The 15782-nt window shown below is 44.9% G+C and overlaps 1 protein-coding gene across 1 annotated transcript in view; it reads left to right on the top strand.

Annotated features, from left to right (window-relative positions):
* The window catches only part of PDE1A (phosphodiesterase 1A), a 138169-nt gene extending 126489 nt beyond the window's left edge, over positions 1 to 11680 (top strand). Inside the window, exons 13-16 of the mRNA XM_082201231.1 lie at positions 952 to 1142; positions 3775 to 4068; positions 10165 to 10279; positions 11519 to 11680. Of these exons, the coding sequence (XP_082057357.1) occupies positions 952 to 1142; positions 3775 to 4068; positions 10165 to 10235 (556 nt within the window). The 3' untranslated portion in view covers positions 10236 to 10279; positions 11519 to 11680. The remainder of the gene's footprint in view (positions 1 to 951; positions 1143 to 3774; positions 4069 to 10164; positions 10280 to 11518) is intronic.
* The last annotated feature ends 4102 nt before the right edge of the window (positions 11681 to 15782 follow it).

The raw sequence follows: 15782 nt of genomic DNA on the forward strand, positions 1-15782 counted from the left end.
CCTGGCTATGCCCATTAGGGTGGTTCATATATATATATATATATTTAATGCCTGCTCCAATGGTCTTATCTTACTACACTAGGGATTATATAGCTATATCTGAAATTTCATGCATATCAGTTAATATCTTGACCCTCCTCCACTGAATTGAAATTTCAGCCTTCATGACATAGGGAAACGACCAAGTAAACAGCTCTTTGTGGCTTAGGGCCCTCGTATTTACAGGACTGACTCTCCTGGTCTGCCCCGCAGAGGACCTTAAGGTGCATGAATAATCATAGTTTATAGTTCTCGGGTCCTAAGAATGTCAGATTATCCTCCACCAGGGCCAGGGCCTTCTCAGTGATGGCTCCGACCTGGTGGAATGCTTTATCCCATGAGACCAGGGCCCTGCAGGATTTAACTTCCTTCCGCAGGGCCTGTAAGACAGAGCTATTCTGCCTGGCTTTCAATTTGAACTTAACCTAACCTTTTATTCCCCTTCCTTCCCTCCCTCTCCCCTTTTTATGAAGATTACCCTCTCTGGGATCCCACAGCTAATTCTCCCTGGGTCTCCTCGCTGGCCCAAATAGGACTAATTTAGCCAGCTAGCCCTGGTGATCATCTAATGTTTTCCCCTAAATTGATTTTTTGAATTCAATTAGCTAGTGTAGTAAGAGAAGACCTTTGGAGCAGGCATTTTCGAAAAAGGTTTTTTATGAACCGCCCTAATGCCCATGTCTCGTTGGCCTTTTCCACCCTCCTCCATGTAGGGGATATTCCTGCATCGGTTATGGGAGCCTTTTACAACCTGGCATCCTTTAGACTGTTGACTTCAACCCCATCCAGAACTGATGCAAGCTGTAGTCAAAAGCCTCTTGAGAACCCCAGGCTGAATTACAGGCTACAATGTATTACTGTCCTTTGTCCTTGTCTGTGCCCCTGAAGTGTCTTGCTCTGCCTTCAATCTAGTTCTTCTTGTGACATCGCTGGAGGATCCAGTGTGGAGCTACACAGAAGAATACATGCTAAAAATTCCGGGTGTGTTGGTGGGTCTTGCTCAGAAAACTCTTTGACCACCGTGGACTTAAGAAGCTTTAAAGACTCCCTGTTTCAGATCATACAAGAGAACAAAGACAGGTGGAAAGAGTTAGCAGAAAAAGGTACGTTTTCCATTTGTCAGAGTTCCATTTCCACCCCATTGGCTGGTTCACTCGTGAGCAGCAAAGTATCTCTGTTCATCTGCGCTCAAAGACAGTTTCCTTGCAAAACTACTACACATTAAAAGCACCGTGAACACACAAATGGACGTGCGCATGCGAGAAAGACAAAGATACAGTGATCACCTTTTTTGTGTGCATGGTATTTATGAGTATTTTTCTTTCTAAAGTTGTAGACAACCTGCTGTTCCCTTGATGGACACTTGCAGCATTCACACCACTAGGTGGCAGATGTCCTTGCCATCTCTCACAGTGCTGTCCTTTCCATACTCGTGTCTTGATAGACCATTGCATATAAGAGATGAGAACCTGAAGTTTCCTTTTGACTGACAGCGTGCAGTTAGCAAAGTCCAAGTGAAAAGCTTGCTTGCTTTCAAAAGGATAAAATGTTAACGAAAGAACGTAAGCAGAGGCATGCTGGGATGGATCAAAAAGGTCGGTCCAGTGCAGCGTTCTGCCTGCTACAACTTTGGTAGAGCATGAGACTTTTAATCTCAAGGTTGTGGGTTCATGCCCCACGCTGGGCGAAAGATTCCTGCATTTCAGGGGTTTGGACTAGGTGGTCCTTGTGGTCCCTTCAACCTCTACAATTCTATGATTCTATGTTTATGGGAAGCCAATGAGCAGAATGTGAAGGCGATCGCCCTTCCCTACTGTTTTTGTCCCTGCCTCCAGCAGCAACTGGTATTCTGAGAAACATCGGGGGTCGGCTTGAACTTAACTGAATTGCAAAATTTGGAAAACAGTTTAATCCAATTGTAAGATGCATCCCAGTCAGTCTGGAAACTAAAATTACCATATTTTTCGCTCCATAAGAAGCACCTGACCATAAGACGCACCTAGTTTTTAGAGTGGGAATGCAAGAAAAAGAATATTCTTTAAAGGGAGCCCTGAGCAGAGCCTGTATGCATCCCAGGCTCTGCTCAGCGCTCCCTTTTACGAGCCGCACGGAGCGTGTGTGCGGCACTTGCAGGCTTTTCCCCAAGGAGGGAGAAGAGCAGCCTGTCACTGGCTCCGCACGGCTCTTTAAAGGGAGCACTGCTCTTGCGGGATTTTCCAGGAGGTGGAGGAAGGGACAGAGGGGCTGCCTGTAAGGTTTCAATAATTTTCTCTCTCTTTCCCATACAGTAAATAGAGATTTCCTAATTATGTGACTGAGGAATCATCTGTGGATTTCAACTTTATTACAGTGGTACCTCTGGTTACGAACTTAATTCGTTCTGGAGGTCCGTTCTTAACCTGAAACCATTCTTAACCTGAAGTACCATTTTTGCTAATGGGGCCTCCTGCTGCTGCTGTGCTATTTCTGTTCCCATCCTGAAGAAATTTCTTAACCCAAGGTACTACTTCTGGGTTAGCGGAGTCTGTAACCTGAAGTGTTTGTAACCTGAGGTGTTTGTAACCCAAGGTACCACTGTATATCTCAGATAACTGTCCCAGCCGAACCTATTTTTTCAGCCTTCAATGTCTAATATATTTGCTTTTTAAAAAATCATCCATTCTTTAAGCCATACTAAACATGTTGCCTCATAATACAATTTGTGGTCTGGTAATGCAAACCCTCCTCTGTCTTTTATTTCCATTAGCAGTTTGTACTTTATCCTTGGTTTTTTTGCCCTGCCATATAAATCTTCCTAAATCTCTCTGCCATTCCTTAAAGCAATTTAGTCTGCTTATTACTGGGAATTGTTTGAAAAAGAAACAAGATTTTTGGTAGCACAGTCATCTTTATTGTAGCTATCCTTCCCCATAGTGACAAATTTAGCCTATTCCAAATTTCCAAGTCTTTTATTATTTCTTTCCATGTTTTGGCATAGTCATCATTATATAAATTTATGCTTTTTACCGTGATCCAGATTCCTACATATTTAACTTTGTTTGTTATCGTTAGCCCGGTCTTATTTACTAGCTCTAATTTTTCTTGTTCGTTCATATTTTTCACTAATAATTTTGTTTTATTTTTATTCAATTTAAAGCCTGAAACCATTCATTTTTTCCATTGCTTCTGTTATACTTTCTGTTGGGTTTTCTATCGTAATGATGAAGTCGTCGGCAAATGCTTTTAATTTGTAAGATCTATTTCCCAATTTGATCCCTTTTATTCTTGGTTCTTCCCTTATTGCCTTTAATAATGTTTCCAATGTTGTTATAAAGAAAAGTGGCGATAGCGGGCAGCCTTGTCTGATGCCTTTAGAAATATTAAACATTTCTGATAAATTTTTATTCATGATCAATTTGGCTTTTTGATTTTTATATATCGCTTTTATGCCGCATCCAATTTTCTCTCCTAATTCCATTACATCAATAGTTTTCTCCATAAATCTCCAAGACACATTATCAAAAGCCTTTTCGGCATCCGCCAGCATCAGTGCAGCTTTTTTATCAGGCCTCATATCCAAATATTCCTAATGTATTGATCACCATTCCTGTGTTATTATACATTTGCCTCCCTGGAAGGAAGCCCGCTTGATCGTCATTGATAATTCTCTTCAAAATCTTTTTTAATCTATCCGCCAATATTCCTGCAAATAATTTATAATCTGAATTTAGTAAAGAAATTGTTACTGTTCTGTAGAAGAACAAGTGCCAAAAGCTGGTGGGGAGAAAAAGGAACAGAAAGGCCAAAGCCGACGTGCCACAGACCCGTTGCTAGAGGAGGTGGCAACGGAGACACCAAATGAGAAGAGCAAGGAAAGTGGTGGTGAAAGGCCATCTGTGGACTTGTCCAATACCTCTGTCGTCCTTCAAGTGCACTCTCTCAATTCCCTGCCCAAACCATCTGACTCTGAGATCTCACCAAAGGATTCTTTGAATGGAAAAGAGACTGCGGATGTACAGCAAGACACAAAACCTTGTGCTCCGCTAAATGGTAAGAGGACATCGGCAAGCATGCCTCGGATGGGTTTTGTTCAGGTTTTGTTTTTAATCTCTAATTTTCCATTACAGATTTTCACATTCAAATCAATATAACCACATAATAACCACCAACTCCCCCCCCCCCACTCCATGGTTCATTTTTGTTATCCATTACCACTGCATATCCCAATTACCTCATATATTTTCTTTTATCCCCATTCTCATTATATCTTCACTTAATTTAAACTGCTGAATTTGCTGTAACCCTGCTAATGTTTTATCCTGCTTACAATGATTCTTCAGATATTCTACAAACATTTTCCAGTCTTCCTTGAAGGCTCCTTTTTCCCATTCTCTCATTCTATTTGTTAAATTTTCTAATTCTGCATATTTCATCAGTTTTGTCTGCCACTTCTCCTTTTATTGGCGTCGTTCCCTCTCTCCACTTCTGAGCATATATCGTTCAGGGCTGCTGTGGTTGTGTGGGTTGTTAGGATTTTGGACGTGCCACCATATTTATTCCATCTCCGTTCAGTCATAGTTACTAAAATAAGGTATTCAACCCTGCAGTAAACAGATCACACCTTATGCAAGCGTGCACAGACTAATAGGTCTCTATGTAAAAGAAATTAGCCAGTACAAAAATGTAGCCAGATTCAGCTATGAGCAACGAGTTATAGTGCTGCTTGGGAATTCTAAAATACCCCCTCCCCCCAAACCCTGAGATTTATAAATCACTAATGGCAGTTTGTTAGTATCTAGATGTTAATAAACTCTGGTCAACCTGGAAAACACCTGTCCCAGATCCATCCCCAAATTAATCTGAGGGACAGGCTAGTGTTTAATCAGAGGTTAAGAGTGGTAGATTCGTAATCTGGTGAACCGGGTTCGCGTCTCCGCTCCTCCACATGCAGCTGCTGGGTGACCTTGGGCCAGTCACACTTCTGTGAAGTCTCTCAGCCCCACTCACCTCACAGAGTGTTTGTTGTGGGGGAGGAAGGGGAAGGAGAATGTTAGCCGCTTTGAGACTCCTTCGGGTAGTGATAAAGCGGGATATCAAATCCAAACTCTTCTTCTTCTATGCAGTTTGGAGGGGCAGGGAAGGAGATGCTGCGTCTCCCTGCCTCCCCACAACTAGGGGTGGAGGAAGGGGTGCGGTAGGCGCAGGCCACCCCAGGGGAGTGAGGGGAGTGACAAAATGCCAGGCCTGCAGCACGCCTGAGTCACGTGTCTCTCCTGGGAGAGACGTGGTGGATTGGGAATAGGCAGGCTCGACACTGCCCAAACGGTCCACCCACTGCCTCCCCCCCAGCTGTAGGGCGGCTGAGTGGGAGGAGGCAGGCAGACTCCAGAGGCCCTGCAGTGTGCTCCGCCCCTATGGGCGGCTCACTCTGCCCCTGGGCGCACCGCCCCAGGCGACTGAGCGCCTTCCTCCGCCGCTGCCTGCAACCACACCACAGAGACTAGGAGAGTTCTGTCCTGCTGGGTGTTCCCTGCACAGATCCCTGCAGGCAGTAGGATTGCTTAGGGAAGCTTTTAATGTTTGATGTATTACGGTATTTTAATATTTTTTGGGAAGCCGCCCAGAGTGGCTGGGGAAGCCCAGCCAGATGGGCGGGGTTTAAATAATAAATTATTATTATTATTATTATTATTATTATTATTATTATTATTATTATTGCCCCTTTGGTGGGCCTCCCATGTACCACAACTTTATGTGCTGTGTCTGCTTGGCCTCCCGCCTCTGGCATCATTGCCCCCCACCCCCCTGTGTCTTGGCTTGGTGTGGTTCAGGTCCCAGCCACCGCCACTGATGGCAATGCCACCTGCCCCTGCTCCATGGCTGCCTCGCTTATCCTTCACCGCTGCCGCCGCTGCATTATGGGAAACAGCTCTCCCTGAACCAGCCACACCTCGCTCACTGCTGCCTCTCAGGTTGACATTTCAGGACAAGAAGCAGATCTTCATCAACACACGCAAGTCCACTTTCCTCTGTTGATGGGATGTAGCCCTCCATACGCTGTTGGATCACAACTCCCATGATCCATGACTGTCGGTCATGCTGTCTGAGGCTGATGGGAACTAGAGACACTAACACCCAGAGGGGCACAGTGGTGTAGTGGTTAAGAGCGGTGGACTCGTAATCTGGTGAACCGGGTTCGCTTCCCTGCTCCTCCACATGCAGCTGCTGGGTGACCTTGGGCTTGTCACACTTCTCTGAAGTCTCTCATCCTCGCTTACCTCACAGAGTGTTTGTTGTGGGGGAGGAAGGGAAAGGAGAATGTTAGCCGCTTTGAGACTCCTCCCCAAACTCTTCTTTGCTCTATTGAAGCAGCCAGGTGCTCAACACCTTCATTTGAGCATCTGAGCATATACAGGGTTTGGGGGATATCCTTTTCACATACTGTGCTACAGCCTTTCACTGGTTTCAGTAAGAGTTACCGCCTCCTTCCTTGGAGGTTTTTAAGCAGAGGTTGGATGGTCATGGATGCTTTAGCTGAGATTCCTGCATTGCAGGCGGTTGGGCCAGATGACCCTTGCAGTCCCATCCAATTCTACACTCCTATGATTCTATGATATAGCTGCAGAGTGAAAGATCCATCATTGGAGATCAGATTTACATAGGCATCTGGATTCACATTTCCCTGTACTTTCCTTGCAATGCCTTTCTGGGCTCCACTGAAATAGCTGAGTGCATATTTTGATACGGATTGGAATCCACACATTCCCACCCAGGGCTATCAGTTATTACATGTGATCATTACATGTGAACATAAAAGTTTGGTGAAGCATCCAAAAGAAAAAGCTCAGACTATATTAATAGAAGCTATTAAACTTCTATTAAACTTGTTATTTATTTGCTGAATGCCAAGCTTGCTGGGAAAGTAACGCTCACCTTTTCTAAGTAAATAGCGAGGGCTGGTTTCTTTTTCTGGCTGAGCAAATCCTCCGCCTGTTATTACAGCACGTCCCACTAATTGTAGGCACTTAATATCATTGGAATCCCCTGGGCCAAGTCATTTGTACTGAAAAATAAAGAACAGGTTCCATTGCTAATTTTACATGATTTTAATGTGATGCACTCCAAAACGGAAAGTTGATGTAGAAGCTTTCATTTCATTAATATGGAACATTCCTTTGCTAGTACGGAATGGGAAAAGGGAATAGCTAGAAAGCCCTTCATCATACACTGTGATAATTAACTTGGATTAAAACTAATGAAACCAACTGCAGCCGACATTCTGATGGGGATGGAATTTGTCTATGTTATCTGTAGGAAAAGCATTGCCTGTAAATAGAATTCTACGGCTTATGTTTTATGTTAACATTATAGTGATATTAAGTGTGAGTTTGGAAAGGGAGATTGAGTTGCTGGGGGGGGGAAATGGCTGTGATATTCCCCACTTTTTGATCGGGACCTGCTGGTGGGTCACAGCCTGACCCAAAGTGGGTCATGACAGGGGCCCTACTATCATGCAAATATATGGTAATAGGTTAAGAAATGGAACCCCCAATGAATGCATGTTTGGGTTAAAAGTGGGTCGTGTGTCTGGAAAGGTTGAAAACTGATTAGCCAATCTGCACACATATAAAATATTATTGATCTCGGTGAGAGAAAGCGAAGGATTCATCCTCAATGAGAACTGAAGCTGCAATCCTGTACAACTATATTGGCTGATTGCTGGGTCTGGCGAAGCCCATTGCAAAGCATTCTGTCGGACCCCATTGCAGAGCCACTTTGCAAGGCGCTTCTCAAAACCTGCCATTCAGCTGATCACCAGGATTTGCAAATTCTTTTTCACAGGGCTTTGCAGGCATCAGAAATCAGTGTTTAGGAAGAAATCTAATTCTGTTCTTGTTTAAAGGCAAACATGTTGACACTTTCTTAAATAGTATGTGAACTGAAGCACAGCTATCCATCAAAATCTGAACTTCTCTAGATTTTGCAATGCAGTTCTCTAGCCAACTTCTGTGGGGGGGGGGAGAGAGAGAGAATATGCCAGAGAAACATGCATAAAATGCACACAATAGTGAAACTAACAAAATAAAAGAGCATTATATTACAGGCAGGGCACCCGGGCGCCAAATTCAGGGGGGCACCAGGCACCCGCCACTGAAGCCGCCTAAGCTCTTAACTATCTACCTGTTATGAAATAATAAATAATTTTGATCAAGCTAGAAAAACAAAATACATATATACCTAGGTATTACCGAAATGTATACCTACTGTTTCACCAAAGGACTTTTGACTTTGTGCGCTCATTTACCAAAGACGGGCTGCTCCAGCGGTGGTGCTTGTCATTCACAATGGCGGCGCTTGTCAGGCCCAACGACAGTGCTTGTCATTCACAACAACGCCATGCACGCAAAATTAACCCTTACATCAAAATATTATATTACGTATTGTATTGAGCTGCTATGCGGCAGCGGAGTCAGTGGCACCTTTGACACGACTGATGTTTCTCCTAAGTAGGTGCCTAAACAATACTTATAAGTTTAAGTGTGGTGGTGGTGTATACTTAAGTATAAGTGTGTTGTAAATAAATGAGTAAATAAAAAAGTTTATTTCTTTTTCCTCCATTCTTTCGTAAACAAGAGATAATGCTTAAGCGTGGTGTCTGACATAGGCATAATAAAAGTTAATTTGGGGGCTAAACTAAATTTGGGGGAACTGGGTGGGTCTTTGTGGAGTTGCATATGTGAAAGACAGCGTTGATTACAGGAAATAGCTTTGCAAAGATTTCTATGTTAGGCAAAACTGCATATATAAATGTGTCTATTAGGATAAATTTGAACTAAAATGCTGGTGGGTTTTCAGGAGGACTTTTTAAATTAAAGAAATTGCAAATTGGTGTGGGATTGTGGAGAACTGAATTCAAGATTGGAAAAAATGAGAATTGGAGAGAACCTAAAACTGGCAGATTCTCCCATCCCTCCTGGTGGCACCTGAAAATCTCTTTTATCTGGGCCAGGCTTTTGCCTGCTCCACACCTGGTGTCATATATCTGTGGTTTTCAACCAGTGTGCGGTGGCACCCTGGGGTGCCTTGAATGCTGGTCAGGGGTGCTGTGAGCAACACTGGCCTCTGTCCCTCTTTCCTTCCCTCCCTCCTCTGATGCCCTCTCATGTCTCTGCCTCCCAAAGGCTTGCACAGCTGTTTGTGCAGCAGCCCTGACTGCAAGCTTGCCAGGCGAATCGTGTCTCTGGGGCTGGTCAGGGGGTGCTGGTTGCCAGGAGCTGAGGTGGCCTCAGAGTAAGCGAGCAAGCAGGTGAGGGGGCCCAGCCCGTCAGTCCACCAGCCCTTGATTTTGGGAATGGACAGACAAGTGCCAGGTCCCTGTGGGGCAGTGTGAGGAGGCAACTCTCTTTGGGGCAGGGAGAGGGCAGCTCAGAGACCAGGGGCAGCAGTGGTGGCTGCCCAGAGGACTTCCAAGGAGAGGGGAGAGGAGACTGAGGGAACACTCCACAAGGGAGGGTGTTCCAAAAAGGGTGAGAGCCTGTCAGTTCCACAGGTGAGGAGTGACATAAATGGACTCCTGAGCCCCACAGGGCTGTTGCAGAAAGAATGTAGTTGGTCAAGGGAGCCGTGGACTCAAAAAGGTTGAAAACCTCTCTCATATATGATGGCAGGTAGGCATGGCTTGGCCATTATGGCCTATGGGTCAAATGGGGAGGTCTGTTGGACCTAAATAGGCCTGCAGACCAGAGGTTCCCCACCCCGATTTGCCCACTCACCTGGGAATCAGCCCCATTGTGCTCAAAGAGACTTCTCAGTAGACGTGTATGGAATTGTGCCATAGATGTGCTTAACTGTGTCTGCATCTCCTGGTTCTCAAGGCCAATGCAGAATTTAAGTGGCATATACAGTTCTGCACCCACCACCACCATTTGCAGCCATCTTGTGAAGTGCATTATGCTGAGAGGCCCTAGGCCAGCCAAGAAGTTTCATGATTGATTGGGAATTTGAAGCAACCCAGGCTTTCCTGGACATAGTCCAGCACTTCAACTGCTAGGCCACACTGAGACAGTCAAGGCCACATAATAGCTGGCTCACGTGACCTATGTGGAGACTTTTTTATTTTTAAAAAAGCTTTGTTTTTCTTTCCAGGCGAGCCTAACCTCAATAAGACCCCAGAAGTGACCCCTGAAGAACAGAAGCAGAAGCTGCTCCGCAACTAGATGAGCTGCATCCTCAAATGTTTCTGCTGTTTTGAGAAGGATAGGTAATTGTTTTCCTACCTGGTCTTCCCCTTGAAACAGGGCCCTGAGAATTAAGTTGCCACGGGGTCACAAAATGGCTCCAAGTCACGTTACAGGGTTTGCATCCCATCACTCTGTTTTCTGTATCTGGGTGACTGTTTTATCTGAATAGTTTAAAAAAGAAGCCTCATAAAGTTGTAATGGGGTAGAGCATGTCCAAGAGAAGGAAGTCCGATTGTGGGAGAGACATGTATCTCAATTGCTTGGGATCCAAATATCCCCATGTGGCAAGTTAGTGTTGCCCATTGGGGCCAGTTTTGCCAATTCAGTGGCTTGAATTATCAGGAGGAGACAACCGGCGACACTGTGTGGAGTTGTTGCTCATGTGTGCTGAGGCTGGGAGTGAAGAGGGAGAGGTGGCACCACGGTACTTTTTTTGGTATTACAATTCATCACTGCAACTTTCACATTTTCAAGACTTTGGAGAAAAACAGGAAATAGGGCGCTATTCGCCTACCGCCCCCCTTAGTGCAAGGATTTCTGTTTCTGCCATGGGTCTTTCTCCCCTCTCTTCCCTCTGTGTGTGCACCTCTTACCCTCCCCGAATCTGCTCTGCAGGGTTAGTGGAACCCGTGGAACAGATTTAGGGGGTACACTGGGGGAGGAGAGGTGGGAGGGACCACTCTGTTGCACAAGCAGAAATCCTTCCATTGACGGAAAGTTCACTCGGTGCTATGTTGGATTCTGCCCATAGCCAGTTGTGCTGCCTGTGTTGGAATGAAGCCACAGAGTTTCCCTTCTGACACCAGTGGTGCAGCTGCTTACTGGATAGGACTGGGAGAGGGCACAGTGGTGATGGTGAGGTTGCTCCCATGGTACTGCCTTCTTCACCACCCTGCTTGGCTTAGCTCTGCCCAGGTAAACAGCATCAATACTGTTGATGGGAGGGGGGCCTCCATAGTGCCACACACACACCCTTCACCACACCTGGAAATAGCCCACTGTGCTTTCATGTCCTTATTGTTGTAGCATGTGGCATACCTTTCGATTTTTTACAATCCGCTCCGGTCAAGCGGATGCTACTTAATGACACTGGGAGAATCAGCATCCTTGCATCCTTCAGTGTGTAGTCCATTCTCCTTTGTAACCTTCAAAATGTTCAGTTTCATTACTCCACTGTTCAGTTTCAGTACTCATTAAATGCCTCAAGTTTCGCGCAACAGCAAATCTCAGCCTTCTCCCTCCTCCATTTCTGTTTGCAGGGTGAACAGTGCAGCACTAAGACATCTCCATTCCCCATGAGGCTGTTACCTTCTGTGCCAAATCATCCTTGGACCACCCTATCTATAGACGCAAAACTGATGGATACTGAAACATTAAACACTACAAAGCCCTGAGCTGGTAACTCAAGGCACTTAATAGCAGCGCTGGATATGTGGAGTTATTTTATTCCTTCTTCTGGTCCTGCTACCCCTCAGCTTTGCTGGAATGCTTACCAGCCAATTTCCTTTTAAATCCATGAACGAATGTTGCCATGTGCAATGTGGGTTGAAGACTGACTGGCTCGCAGAGACTTCTGGACAGCCTGCTTGGGACGGAGAGCACAACCGCGGCTTGTAGATGACCGAGGGGTGCAGTGGGTGGGTGGCATACCAAGCTGAAGTCGCTACAGACAGCCGCAGCCTTTCCTTCTCACAGCCCTGTTGCATAATGACGCTCGTGTCTGCGTTTGTGCGGGTCCTTTTCTTTTTCAAAGCGCGGGAGAGAGATTCTGAGAAGCTGTACCGAAAAATTCAGGAGTCGCGAAAAAGCCTCTTGAATGAGCAGTGAATGTATTGTTGACACCATTCTGTGTTTAGGTGGTGGGAGCAGGTGTTTTATTTAACCAGCTTTTTTGAGGGGGGGGGAGAAATGATCTGTTTAAAGGTAGCAAAATAACAGTAGGTCACAAGTTCAAAGTGTTGCCCTTCTTGGGCTCTATTAGACGAGGCATTGCCTGCAGGTTAAGCATGTGCTATGCATGCAGAAGATCCCAGATCTAATTCCCTGGCACTTCCAGTTTAAAAATGAGCTGTGCAAGGCCTCTGGCTACAGTCTTGGAGAGCTGCTGCCAGCCTGAGTAAACATTACTAGGCTAGATAGGCCAATTGCCTCCTTAAGGCTGCTTTATATGTCTGTTGTTCAAAACTATCTTGATAGATACGCCATGAAATTGCATTGTGGTTTTTAAAATATATATATATATATACAGAGAGAGAGACAAAAGAACTACCAATGACTGGGGTACGTGATCTTAACTTGCTCATAAACCACAGGCAAATGGTATGTGGGCACCACTGAGGAGATAATTCAGTCAAAACCTGTCTGTTGTACTGAGGACAGCACAGTGACTCTGCATGCCATAGAAGTTCCTCTTCTTCTTTTCGGGCCTCTCTCACATTTTGAACTGGCTACATTCCAAAATATCAGGGATGGTATAAGATAATACCAAGAAGTCATAACGACTTCTTGCCAGTTGCCATGGAAGCCATAGCAGATCTGCGCAGTTTTAGTACGGATTATTTAATTTGGGGTGGGAGTGATGCAAAAGATTTGGGGGTGGGGTGGGGGTGGGGTGGGAGAGAGAAGCATTTTAAGATATTTTATAAGGGCCAGAGCTTACCTTCAGCATGGACTTTTGTGTACAGTACCGTAAACAAACGATATTTCAAAGAATAAAAACGTATGATATACTGTATATACTGTATAATGCAACTTGGTTTGGCTACTCTCGCTCTCTTTCTCTGTGGGTGCGCATGGGAGCATGTGCACATGCATGAACTATGGCTGCCAGGTGACTCCCAAGAGTCTGTGCCCTCATGTCCTCTTGGAGAATTGCTTCTCCATCCGAATAACTGTCACCATGAATCATCTGCTTCAAAAGGGGATGTGAGAGGTACATCCAAAATGTGTGTGTGTGTGTATATATATATAATTGGGCTAGTCTTAAGGAATTACCGTACTCAGGAAAAACACCAGAAGCATTCAAAGCCAGAGCCCGGGGTGCAAATAGAAGCCATGATTTATCTGCACTGAAGTGAGTGAGATGGACTTTGCAGCAATGAGAACTCGGTGCGGACAAAGTACCCCAGCCTGCCTACAACAAACCATAAATCTGTGGGGCACTGATTTTCCAGTGTGTTAAAAGATCTAGGAGGAATCCCTTACGTCATCTCTTTCTGCAAAAGTACGCCAGCTTCGTGCTTGCATTTGGCACGCCTACAGATGAAACTCTGCAGTCTGTGAGTCTAGCCGCCAGCCAGAGATCTTTGGGCTGAGATTGCCTCTTGTCAGTGCTAGGAACTTGGCTCTGGTAGGTGGAAAGCAGGGTTTGATAATGCCTTTTTGTGAAGCAGCAGACATAGTATATGGACTGTAGATTTTGGAACTGGTTGTTTGAAAATGGAAGGAATTCAATATCATGCTAAGGCGATCGTTCTGCAAGGCAAGTATTTCAGCTTCCAGTCAGAACAGCCTCCCTCCTCTCCCTTGCCTGTGCTGTTCCATGGGTTCTCTTGGGTAGGGGTCATATCAGGAGGAGGGGAAAGCCCTATTGGGCAACTGGAAGTCCTTGCGCAGGGTTTCCACCAACAGGGCTCCTTGTTTGAAACCCACCCAATGAGGCCAGGCAGCATTTTCAAGTGGTCTAAGCACCCAAAGCAGCTTTGAAGGTGGAAAATTGCATGAGAACCTGTCAGCTCATGCAAAAAATGAAGCCAGTGAAGGACAATTGTGCATCCTCCTTTTACACTACTTGTTTAGCATTCACTGCTAGAAGTGGTGGCAGAAGTGGGTTTAAAACTCCTAACAATCACTGGCCCAACTGAGGACAAATGGGAGGGCATTCCACAGGGTGGGTGCCACTATCAAGAAGGCCCTCTGCCTGGTTCCCTCTACAGATGTGTATTGCAGATGGCTCAGAGCAACAGCACACTCAGACACAATAAACAGCCAATGCAGATCAGGCCTTGGTTTAGCTCTCCAAGTTTATACGTCAAATGCAAACTAAGTGGGGATCATCAACAGAACAGTTAACTACAACTCCCAGAATCCTTTGGAGGAAACAAGGACAAGTCACAGTTCTATAAACACAACATACATTTGTAATATATCTAGGGCCTTATAAGGATGGAGATGTCCATAATGTCCCAAGGGCCTATTGAAAATAACCGTCCAACAATTATTTTGTATATTTATCTTGAGAGAGCTGGTGTTCCCTGTAATTTAATAATGGGTTATGATTTTTGGACATTTTGAATTTTTAATTTTCAATGTGGCAAGCATCATGGGATGATCAGGGTTATTTTTTTCTGCTGTACTTGCCTGCGATAAGAAGGCGAAATAAATTATATTGGAAAGTAACGTTTGTAAAATGTTGACATGCCTTTGAGATATATAATGAAAAGCCTTTGATCCTATAGCTTTGTTTGGCAAAAACTGATGCACCATAAAAAAAATTGCCATTGATTTCTATAGCTTGTGATTCTGTACTTTCTGGTGTTTCCCCCTTTCTTCTCCTTGCCTCCCAGTGAGGAAAGCAAACACACCTTGTGCTATGTCTCTCTTTTCTCCTGGTTTTTTTCCGTCCCCAAAAGAGTGTGCAGTATAGATAGGTAGGACGATCACTTAGGCCTTGCCAAAAAATACATCACAAATAAAGAAGATTAAAGAGAAGCCCAATTTGCATACAATGTGCATGTGCAAATTTATATTTCTAGATCCATATTTAAGAAACAGTAATAGGATAATATTAACAGAAACTATAAGCTCACCTGAGTTTTGGGTCCTGAGATGCTACTTTCAAGGCATGTTGCTGCCTGAATCTGAGCCCCAGTGGTCCCTCCTGCTAGGGCCTATATTTGAAGAAGTCTTGCTGTACCATTAAGACATTTGTTCCTGCCTTCATCTATCTCCTGGCCTCCCTGGACCTGCCTGAAGCAGGTTACTTGGACTTGATGCACAACAGAATCCTAGCAACTCTAGAAAATGCCCCCTTTATGAGAGAGAGAGGTAGAGATCCTGTTTTCTGGGTTTGGTCCCTATGGGGAAGTACTGGAAATTACTTTAAAAATAATAATAATTTTTATATATCTATAAAAAATGCTATAGAAGAAAACGCCGTAAAAGCTCTTGATGCAAAACCCCATCGGTGACGGAACCACTGCTCTACATTGCCATCTGGTGCCACATGTTTATAACACAGAACAATATAATTGATACAGTCTCCGGCAGATTAAGAGGCAGACAAACAATTAATTTGTTTCTTGGGGTCGCAGTGGCTTCCGGTGAGCACCAGGGGCAGGTGGGACGCCATCCCATAGGATTCTGCCACCCGAGGTGGCTGTTGCAGTCTGCCTCATGACCAGGCCAGGCCTTCCTATCAGAACAGTCTAGAAAGAGGCTATAGATTTCTAACTGAAAGCCACTTCCCAGAACATGTGCACACTTTTTCTGTTGCCACACAGTAATCTCTGCACAAACAGGGTG

The sequence above is a fragment of the Podarcis vaucheri genome (genome assembly GCF_965113315.1).
Source record: "Podarcis vaucheri genome assembly, chromosome: 1".
NCBI classification, from domain to species: Eukaryota; Metazoa; Chordata; class Lepidosauria; order Squamata; family Lacertidae; genus Podarcis; species Podarcis vaucheri.